The sequence below is a fragment of the Alligator sinensis genome, unplaced genomic scaffold, assembly GCF_000455745.1.
Source record: "Alligator sinensis unplaced genomic scaffold, ASM45574v1 scaffold633_1, whole genome shotgun sequence".
Classification (NCBI taxonomy): domain Eukaryota; kingdom Metazoa; phylum Chordata; order Crocodylia; family Alligatoridae; genus Alligator; species Alligator sinensis.
The window spans coordinates 369702-380843 of NW_005842280.1; the positions used below are offsets into that span (position 1 = coordinate 369702).

Sequence of the window (11142 nt, forward strand, 5' to 3'; positions counted from 1 at the left end):
TTTACTTTCCAATGGGAACTGGGTCAGGGTTATAAAGGAATGCAATCACTTTAAAATCTGCACTTTTTTGTGAAAATGTTTTATCGTTAGTAAGTTAAATTCAGTAGGTTTTTAATGATGTGTACTTTAATAGTTGATAAACTTATTTGAATGAAATTTAAGTCTTAGACATTTAACTGAGTATTTAAAAACATTTTAGCAAGTGTTCAGAATCTTGATATAGCAAATTTTTTCTTAATAAAAGTTATGAAGGCTTTTTTGTCTCAGCTATGCTATACTTTAAACTGAAATGTCTTTAAGTAGTGTTTTTCCTTAAACACCTTATAAAGCATTTATTTTTGTTTATGACTGTGTCCATAGGAAAACAGCAGGGGTAATACTAGGACTCTAGATCAAGGGAGTGCATCAGCCATAAGTTTCATAATTTAGAGCGGCAGTTTAACATATTGAGCAATAACCTCACCAGCTTTGTTTACCATCTAGGTCTGATTAAGAAGTTACAGGCTTTCTCTTTGGATGCATAACTTATTTATGCTTATTTTACTTCAAGATTAGGCTGTTACACTGCACCCCATTAAAATGTACTGTGAGCAACCTAAGATGCCTGTGGATAACATGGGCAGCTGTTTAAACTGTGTAAATAGTACAAGCTATTTGCCAGATCGTATTGATTTCACTATTAATGGCATTGTTTAAAATGAATTAAATTGGCTTGCTATTTTATCTAGGGGCACTATGCTTAGTGTCTGCTTCCCTGTTAGCACCTAATTAGGGCTAGTTGCATTGTAATTTAGAATTCCACAGAATCAATCCCCAGTCCATTTAATCCTTAGTCTTTGTGGTAGATTAAACAGATTTTGCTATACCCTACAAAATTAATGTCTGTCAGGGAAAATGCACTTAACTCCCCTGGCCAGCAGAACTCGCTCCTCAGAGTAAGACTTCTGTCACTCAGGAGCTGGCTGATGGTTTGTTCAAGATTAACTGATGACTGGCCATGTCGGCCAATTTCTTTGCCAAATAAATACACCATGTGTGACTTCATTTGTACACCATAAAACTATTCAGAGATGGAACATAATAGTTTTCTTAAGTGGATCATCTTACAGTGAGCAATAACACACTCAAAGAAGGTGAACAATTGCAACAAATATTTAGGTCAATCCTGTATCAAGAATGCGTACATTTTCAGTTTATCTAAACGATTTTTGGTTTTCCCTTTTTGTTTTGTTTTTTGTGGTGTGCTGTATCCTATGGCAAGCTGGGAATTGTGTATTAGCTTGAAATACATCATATGTAGCAATGGTTCCCAATGTATTTGCATCAAAGAACTGCGATAAACCTTCAGAATATTTGTGAACCACTACACACTTTTATCATTAATTTTAGGTTAGGACCTCAGTGTTTTCTTTGCACCTCCCCAGTGAGGAAGCTCTGATTTTTGGGGAGAGGCTGAGGAAGGAAAATCCAGTAGCTTCCTGGAGCCCAGTCATGTGAGACTGAAGAACCGAGTAGCAGTCCCAACCTGGCAAAGCTAAACAGCAGGCTAGGGACAGAGTAGTGCTGAGTGAGAGCTGGAAGGATGCTGATAAGAGAGAAAATGGTTTTACTTGAGAGAGAATGGGAATTAAGCATGCATTACCAGGAGAAACTCCAACTATTTACTACACTAAAATTCCTGATTTTTAGATACGTATATTACCCATTAAGTGACATGTAATTCATTTAGCACTGATGAGTAAGGCTCTGCATGTTTGGACATAATTCAACAAAAATTAAGGAGAATCAGCAGGTCTGTATTGACTGTTCAGAAATCTGACTCAGATGCTATGGAAAAAGACATTTTCTTTCCTTTTGTTTTATTTGCCTTAAAATGGAACCTACATGCCCTTTGATACAATAGGATCATTTTGTAGGTTACATTAATCCATTCTGCAATTGACTGACATTCTATTTAGCAACTTGTTAGAACAGTAATTTTTAATACATTTAAACAACTATCCTTCAGTCCCTTTCAACAAGAGAATGCCAGCATAAGATTTTCTTTTGTATTGTTTATAAGTGAAAGATACAGAATTATCACAAAGCTTGGATTAAATAAGTATATTGGCCTGTCTGACACTGTCAATTTGGTAGAAGACTGTAGAGAAACCTAGACCAAAATCTGTTATATTAACAGCATAGTACTTGTTAAACATATGTCCCATTCTTCAAAAGGTTGCATATTAAATGCTGAAATTGTACAGCAAAACTTGTAGTGTGTGTACTTTAGATGCAAATATTTATTCTCTTATTTATCAAACTTTCAGGGTTTATCATATCCTACCCTTGTCAGCAGATTTATTTTTTGATCACTACACATTTAAAACACCTGCATAATTTCTTTTTGCCTTATCTAGGTAGAGGGATTTTTTGACGTAATCAAAACTTTTATTTGAATATTACAGAAAAGTGGTGTTGAAGAAATATGCTTCTTTCTGAAGTGTGTGTGGTTTTTGGTTAATTTGGTCCTTCCTTCCTTTTCCTTTTTGTGCCTTTGCGACAAGGTATTTAGCAGAATTTGCAGATTTTGTTGGAATCTGACAGGCCATGCCATGAGTTGCCTCTGCTGTGGCTTCGAATTTGTGACTTCTGGGTGCTCGCACCACCGCAGCCCCCGTCGTTTTCGTGTGATGCAAACTGTTATGTTTGTGCTTCAAAATCAAAGCTAATTTTGCAATTTTGATGGTTAATTTTTTAAAGTTAATTTAAACTGTATTTTTGTTATGGTTTAATGGAATCTTTATTATCTTTTGTGATTTATAAATTACTAACTGAGGCCCTGGGAGGGAATTTTGACACAAGGCTGATTTCCTTCTATGATAAGGTGACAGGCTCTGATGATGGGGTGGGGGAGAACAGTAGATGTAATAAAAGCCTTGCTGAACTCTCTCTCATGACATTCTCATTCACAAGCTGAGGAAATACAGACTAGATGAAAGTACTGCAAGGTGGATACATAACTATCCACCTTGTAGGTGATTGTATTCGATGAGTAATCATCAATGGCTCAATGTCTAGTTGGCAAGAGGTATCAAGTGGGGATCCCAGAGATCTGCCTTGGGTCTAGTATTGTTTAGTATCATCATTTAATTCTTTGAATGTTGGGATTGAGTACGTGCATCACAAATGTATGTATGACACGAAGTTGGTTGGTATTGCAGATGGAGCGTACAGCTAGGATCTAGAATGACCTGGATACACTGAAGAAATGTCCCACAGTCAGTCAGACGAGATTCAACAAAGACAATATTTGGGATGGAAAAATTGCATGCTCAAAAACAGACTGGGGGATGATTAGCTATGCTGCAGTATTGCAAAGAAGGACCTGGGAGTTATAGTAGACCATAAGCTGAATATAAGCCAACAGTGTGCTCTTGTTGAAAAAGCCCAAAGCACATACTGGGTTGTATCAACAGGAGTGTCACTTGCAAATGAAGGGGAGTGATTTTTCTGTTCTAGTCAGTGCTGGTGAGGCCTCATTTGGAGTACTGTGTCCAGTTTTGGGCCATGCATTTCAAAAAGGATGTGGATGGTTTTGAAAGTCTTCAGTGTAGAGCAACAAAAATCTTTAGGGGCTTAGGAGGCAAGACTTATGCGGAAAGGCTGATAGAGCTAGGGCAATTAAGTCTGGAAAAGAAAAGACTGAGGCAGGATTTGAGAACAGTCATCATCCTCTCTGTAATCATCTTTCAGCTATTTGGAAATAGCTTTTCTCTGTGGCTATAGAGGACAGGACTAAGAGCAGTGGCCTCCAGATGCAATAGGGAATTTAGGTTGGAGATTAGGAGGAACTTTTTGACTATGAAGATGGTCAGGCACTGGAACAGGCTACCTAGAGGTTTGTGAGAGTCGGTTAGACGGGCACATGACTGACATGGCTTAGTCAGGGATGATCCTACCTTAAGCAGGGGACTGGACTAGATGACCTTGTAAACTCCCTTTCAAACTGACTTTCCTGTGATCCTAAAACAGAGTAATCTGCTGCATCCTCTTGCCAGAGCATAATTCCCCTTGCATCCTGGATCATTTTGGCCTGGCACACTGCTGTTGTCCTGAGCTTTTTCTCTCACTGTCCTCAACCTGCCCATCTGTTTGTGGAATGGGATAACAACTCTGAAGTGAAAAGCAGTCATCTGAGGGGTAAAGGAGGGATTAAGGGGTAGGTCTGAACCCACTTTGGTCTTCTGCAGAGAATGTGTATGGCCAGACCACCAACTGACTCAAAAATACTGACATCCAGAAATAACATAAATCTTACAAAGATGTATAAAGGCATCTACCTTACTATATGATTTTTAAGATTAAGTGTCTTTTTCTTGCTAAGTGTGTTAAGTGGTAGAACAATGCTTTCTAATAACCTACATTAAAAAGACATTCCATTATTAAATCTGGAAGAAATTTGAAACCTTAGTTTACTGTTCAGTATTTTTTAAGTGTTTAATCTGAGAAATACAAAAAAGTCAGATTCACATTTAGATTCCCATTGTTGCAATTTTGGGATTGTGAGCACAGCAAAAGGGAATGTTCATTGGTTGCCATCAGACTGAATAGTAGTATCTTCAGTCATTTCTAATGCAAAGAAAAAATATTCTTTTTGGTTTGTGGGTTTATTTCAAACAAACAGTACAAACATTTCTATGTACTAGCTTGCAATATTAGTTTTCATTAAGTGGGATCAGCGGAATTTCAAGTAATACAAAACACAGACTTTGTCTCTCTCTCCTTGGATGGTATTTCATTCAGTCTTGGGTTTTTTCAGACAGTGCAGATATGTGGTTGCTTGAGAGAAAGCTACTGCAACCTAATATAGATTAAGATTTGTAGCTTTTTTGCTAAATCTTACTGACCTATGTGCATTGATTTTTATTTATTTATTTATTTATTTATTTTACATTTTATTTTTATTTTCAACTTTCTCTGAACATATGAAGAGAGAGACTGTATTTTGGTAAGGACAGATGAACTAATTATAGCAAGGTATAGCTAAAAGGGGGAGGGGGGGGGTAGAAGGGTCATCTACTGTTCATTTACCGTGAACCAACTGTTTCATAGTAAATACTGAATGTGTGCTCCTACCCTGTAGTAAGTTGTAGTTAAACCCGGACAGTCTACTCTTGAATAACGTCAGACACAGATTAATTTCCTTTTTCTTTGGAATAGCAGTAGATATGTGAAACAGTTTTTATCCATCAAGCGCTCTGTGATTTACATCTTTCTGCCTCCTTTAACTTGGTATGATTTGTTCATCTGCCCATATCTTGTGGTGTAAAATTTTGCACATTATCACAATGGTATGAAAGCTTAAGTGACTGCACATGATGGAACAAGTCACTTTCTAGTTAATAGAAAAGAAAGGTACATGTAAATAAATGTTGTTTTTTTTTTAGGAATATAATTATCCTACTACTTAAATCATGCATGGACCTATAATTAAATTGTTGAGCTATTATGTATGAGTGTAGCTATACACTGTCTTATTCTGGCATTGAAATAAAAAAAACAGTAAGCAGGTATTTGACTTTTAAATATGTAACTTGGGTTACATTCACTTCCATGACTACTTCTCATGAAATTAATTATAGTTACTTATTAATATTTGTTTCCCTGGCAGTGCAAAGAGGAGAAAATTGGTCTAGAAATACAGGGGGGTTGCTCTGGCTTAAGCTACAGTGTAAAGGTTGCTATTACTGCTTCTTCACAAAATCAATTACCATGTTTTCTCACATAATATGCACCTTTTCCACCCCTTAATAATAGCTGGTGAAAATTGGAGTGTGCATTATATGATAGAAATGGCTCCCTATGGGTCCAGAAATTTGGTGGTGGGGGAGTGGTGGCAATGTTGATTGCTGCAGCTCTGGGAGCTGTGGCAATTAATGCTGTCATTATTCCTCTGCTGCCAAATTTCTGGATCTATGGGTAGTCACCCAGCTTGTGAGATCTGGCCAGTGTGTGGCATAGATCTACAGATCTGGCTCGTAGCACTAGCGGCAGGGTTGGGAGCAGACTTGGATTCTTAGCTGCTGCTGTTCAGTTTCTACAAGGAAGCTTTTGTTTTCTTTAAACTGTCTTTGAAAAATGAAGTGCATATTGTATACTTGGGTGTGCTGTACATCAGAAATTCCAGTACCATTCCTAAGGCCCCCTCTATACACGCAGGTAAAGGTGTGATGGAATCTAATGCACGATCTACATGATCATGCCTCCTGCTGTAATACCATGTGTGGCAAGAGGCATGATTGTGGGATTCCAATTAGATCCCGTTGTGCCTTACTGCCAGTGCAGGAGAAGACTGATCCTGGGCTCTCTCTGCACTAGCAAGCTCTTGCACCTGGGAACCCACTCGGGTGAGGAGCTCCCAGCTGTGGGGGTGCCCCATCCACCCCCAGGGCTGAGATCATGGCAGCTACAATCCCTTGGAGGTTTCATGCATCTTCAAGACAGCCATGTCCCTTGGCTTCCAGGACCAAACTGGGTCCCAGCATCCACAGCTGTGGGACTGGGTCCCCATGCTGCTGGGACCGAGAGTCCCCTTGGTGTGGGCCTCTCAGCTCTGGCTCGGCATGCCCTGTCAGCTGATGGGGCTCCCAGCTGCAGGGGAGACCCTGCTACACATGCAAATTAAAGCTCAATAGCAACCAGCTATAAAGTTAATGCATGTTTTTGAGGTTTAATTTTATAGTTAAACCGATAAGTGCAGTGATAACCGATTAGCTTACTGATTATTCTTTAGCTCTGGGGCGAACACCGTCTGGGAGGGAAGGGTTGGGAAAAGAAGCACTGCAGTGTCCCAGCAGGAAGCAGAAGGTAGCAGGGCAGACAGGGAGGGAGAGAGGAGAAGGGGAGGGTGGGGGAGGGATCAAGGGGGACTAATAGATTCATAGATGTTAGGGTCGGAAGGGACCTCAATAGATCATCGAGTCCAACCCCCTGCATAGGCAGGAAAGAGGGCTGGGTTTAGATGACCCCAGCTAGATGCCTATCTAACCTCCTCTTGAAGATCCCCAGGGTAGGGGAGAGCCCCACCTCCCTTGGGAGCCTGTTCCAGACCTTGGCCACTCGAACTGTGAAGAAGTTCTTCCTAATGTCTAGTCTAAATCTGCTAGCTTGTGGCCATTATTTCTTGTAAACCCCATAACCCCCATTATTTCTTGTAATATTTTCTTGTAATATATTACAAGAAATATTTTCTTGTAATACCCATAGCCTGAACAGCAGTTCCCAAACTCTGGCAGATTGTGCACCACCAATTTAAAATGATACAACTTTAAGTACCTCCAGCAATTTTTTGTCATATAAAGTAATTATAATAAATCTGTTAATACGTACCACAGTTTGGGAACCACTGGCTTAAGATGAAAACAGCAAGCAGCCTAGTGACTCATCAGTTAAGCAATTGGCTGTTCATTTGCATGTGCTCCCTCCCTCCCAGCGCGGGGCTTCACCTGAGCTGTGTTGCCTGGCTGGGCTTGCCTCCTGCCCCCCTCCACCCAGTCAAAGGGCCCCAGGAGCCCAGAGGGGCTCCCAACAAAAGCTGTGTCCAAGCTGCTGTGTTATTGGTTAATTGTTTAACCAATATAATTAGAGGAGGTTAAATGAATATTTTTTTCAAATGTTTCAAAAATAATATTTACATCCCTACTTTATAGCTGGTTGGAGCTTTTTATGGCATGATAGCTACTTTGCACATGTGGCTGGCCTCAAGGTAATTGCGCAGTTAACCAGTTAATTGTGTGATACCTGTAATGTTTAGAGGGGGCCTAAGATGAGAGACAAAGGTGACAATTTGTGAGGGTCTCTTTTCTTCCTATTAAATACCTGTGCTTTGGTTCTAGGGGGACTTTGTTGCTAACTCCCTCTAAATCCCAGCATTAAGGTTTTTGGGATAGACAGGTGGCTGTTTGAAAAGTATGTAAGATGCTTCTTTTTTCTCGGTCCTCAGAGTGTTGCCAGCTTAGGGAACTCAAGATCAAGTTTGTGAAAATCTTGGACACTTACGTGGCTGTGCTATGCTCTGCAGTTAGGCTTCTGGGCCAATTTGCTGTTGGATTTTTTTTTTATATAAGCTGGTATTTTAATTAAGATTTGAAATAAGTGTGTTTCATGTACTACTTGCACTGATGGTAGAGAATCACATGGTAAGTATTTACTATAACATGTTTTTTAAATGTTGGGGGGAAGCTTAAATATATGTAACAAATGATTACTCCATGAAAAATGCATTGAAAGCAGATACTATATTGTCATCATAACTTTTTAAACTATCTTTTTCAACTTTCAGCTAACAACCTAATCTGAAATGCACCTTTTAACAATAACATGAAAACAACAACAAACAAGGGAGCGGGTTTTTTTAGTACTGTTTTTTAAGTGAGTAGACTCCTTTTAAATGTTCCTGCCAATTTTTGCTTCTGATACTTGTGTGTGGTTTTTAAGTTACCAATATGCATCCTCATTTATTTTTTGCTCAGATGAAAAAAAATTTTAAATGTTGCTGTTTATTCCTAGAGACTTCATATAAAGTTGAAAGAACATTTTAATTTTTGTGATACAGCCAAAGAGACTTAAAAATAATTCTTCCTCTTTTCCCTCCCTCTCATCTAGTTGCTAGAACTTCTGGTGCTTATAGTTAGAGCACAAGAGGACACTACAGAACATGACGAACTTCTTTACTTTAGGTAACATGACCTCAAGTGAAATAAAATGTAAATATCCATTGATATTCATTGTGTAGATCAGGTATTGAACGTCTGAAGGTCACCAGCTTTTCGGTTACTGCTGAAATGTGGACAGAAATGTTTGAGCTAAAAACAAAACATTTTTTAAAATAATTTTTATAATACTGTAATAAAACAGTAATAATCTGTTCATTAAGATGACTGGAAGATGATAATGTATATTATTTTTGCAATCAGTCAATATAGTATCTGTAACCTCATAATTGTTTCTTGAGAAATAAATGTACAGCTAAGACTGACTGTAGAAATGTAGCGTCTCAAAGTCTTGAAAAACGAAGTGACACCTTTTAGATCCTAAAACTTTTTTTTTGTGTTGACTATTTAAATTACCTCTGTGGAAAAACTATATCCAGAAGTCTTTGGATTGGTGAAAGTTGCACTTGAAACAAAAACTACTTTGAAAAATACTTAAAAATGACCCTTACACGTTCCTTAAGAGAGAAATGCCTGGTAATGCTGTTGAGATTGGAGACTTCTGGAAAGCAGTGTATGTTCGAGTCACTTTTGGTCTCTTAGAATCACTGCGGTTCCATCTTCTCTATAGCAAGTTTCAGGTATAGGAACTTTGCTGTGGCCAGAGTCTGACTTCTTGCCTATTTTTCCCTAGAATGTGCTTGTGCCAATAGTTCTTATTCACCTCTCTCTCACATATGGTTGTGTTTATGCCTTTGAGTATTATAGAACATTAGGTCTGGAAGGGACCTTAGGAGGCTGTCTAGTCCAGCCCCCTGGTCAAGGCAGGTTTGCCCCTGACTAAACCAGCCTAGTTGAGTGGTTGTCTAACTTGATCTTAAAAATGTCCAAGAATGGAGAATCTGCAACCTATCTGCGTAGACTGTTCCACCCTTGTAGTCAGGAAGTCCAGTCCCAACTCTTTCCCCCCCCCTCCCCCCCATCCAACCTACATATCCTAATATCCATGGACCGTAGCTCCTTGTTCTGTCCCCTGTGACCAGAGAGAATAGTTTATTTTCATCTTCTGTCAAACCACCCTTCAGGTGTTTGAAGACTGTTATCAAATCCCTCTCAGTCTTCTCTTCTGGCTAAACAACTGTAGGTCTTTAAGCCTGTCCTCGTAAGTCATGTTTCCCCATGTCTAGTCATTTTTGTTGCTCTCCTGGACTCTTTCCAATCCATCCACATCTTTCTTGAAGTGTGGGGCCTAAAACTAGACGTGGTACTCCTGTTGAGGCCTCACCAATGCCAAATATAGTGGGAGAATCACTTCCCTTGATTTTTCAAGTGACACTCCTGTTAATACAGCCCAATATGCTATTGGCCTTTTCCTGCAACAGGAGTATGCTCTTGACTTATGTTCAGCTTATTGTCCACTGTGATCTCTAGGTCCTTCTTTTCTGCAGTATGCTAGTTCTTGGTCTGTCTCAGGTTCACTTCTGAGGTCACAGCTCACTTGCTACCAAGACATCTGGTTTTAAGTAATTTTCCTTTTGCCTCTTCATTTTACTAGAACAGGGATTGGCAAGATCTGGCCTGTGGAACTGGAGGGCAGTGGTGATGGGAAGGCTTTGTGAGCTTTCACACTGGAGTTGCATAGTGAGGAGCTTATCCACACCACAGCCTGGAGGCCCAGAGAAGCCACAGCCAGGTCAGAACATTGGCCTGCCATGGAGCTGAGCCAGGTTGTTCTGGTCTGTGGCGCCAAATGGTTGCTTGCTGCTGGACTACAGTATGGATGCACGTTGTCTCATTTGTTTAAGTGCTTGGTGTACTGGTATGTTTCACTAAAGCTTATAAAGCACGTCTTCTATCATTCTTAAATGAAAGTTTTGTGAGGTACCACTCAGTGTCTTCACTCCAGTCGCTTGTATCTTTTTCCATCCAATAAGGGAAAATTTTGTTAATTTCTTTGCAATCTGACAGATAAATTACAATAGACTGAACTTTAGAAATAATCAGTTTTGGCTACATGATCAAGTCCGACTTCAAGCCACATCCTTAGTGCCTTGCTACTTTACTTTTCAGAGATTTCTGTCTTGAGATCCTTCTTGGAGAGAGAGAGAGAGATTTTTTTTTTTAAGGATGATTTTTTTTTAACATAGTGCTGAGGAAGCAAAGAGAAAAAGGCACTTCCTTATTCTAGAGCAGTGGTCAATCCCGGAGACTCAAAGCATCGATCTGAGTCTGCGGGGGGCTGAGCCCCACCCCCACAATCCAGCAGGTAGGGAGGGAAAGGGCAAGGGCCAAATCAGGCCCCCCACAGTGAGGGAGGGAGTGAGGCAGAAGCAAAGGGTCAGGTAATTGTGCCCAGTCCTCCTACCCCACCCTAGGGCCCCGGGGGAGCACACCCTGTGGGGGGCATGGGGCATGTGCCCCCAGATCTGCATGTGGGGCAGGGTGGGCA

The 11142-nt window shown here is 40.0% G+C and overlaps 1 protein-coding gene across 4 annotated transcripts in view; it reads left to right on the plus strand.

Moving 5' to 3' along the window:
- SYT14 (synaptotagmin 14) overlaps positions 1 to 11142 on the plus strand; it is a 166096-nt gene that overhangs the window by 25790 nt on the left and 129164 nt on the right. Inside the window, exons 1-2 of one of the 4 annotated variants that reach the window (XM_025209306.1) lie at positions 8382 to 8412; positions 8647 to 8720. The exons of 2 other annotated variants lie outside the window; for them this stretch is intronic. In XM_025209306.1, coding sequence (XP_025065091.1) covers positions 8699 to 8720 — 22 coding nt within the window. In that variant the 5' untranslated portion in view covers positions 8382 to 8412; positions 8647 to 8698. Of the gene's footprint in view, positions 1 to 8381; positions 8413 to 8646; positions 8721 to 11142 lie in introns of those variants that run through there. One more of the 4 variants, XM_025209305.1, reaches the window with a different exon arrangement.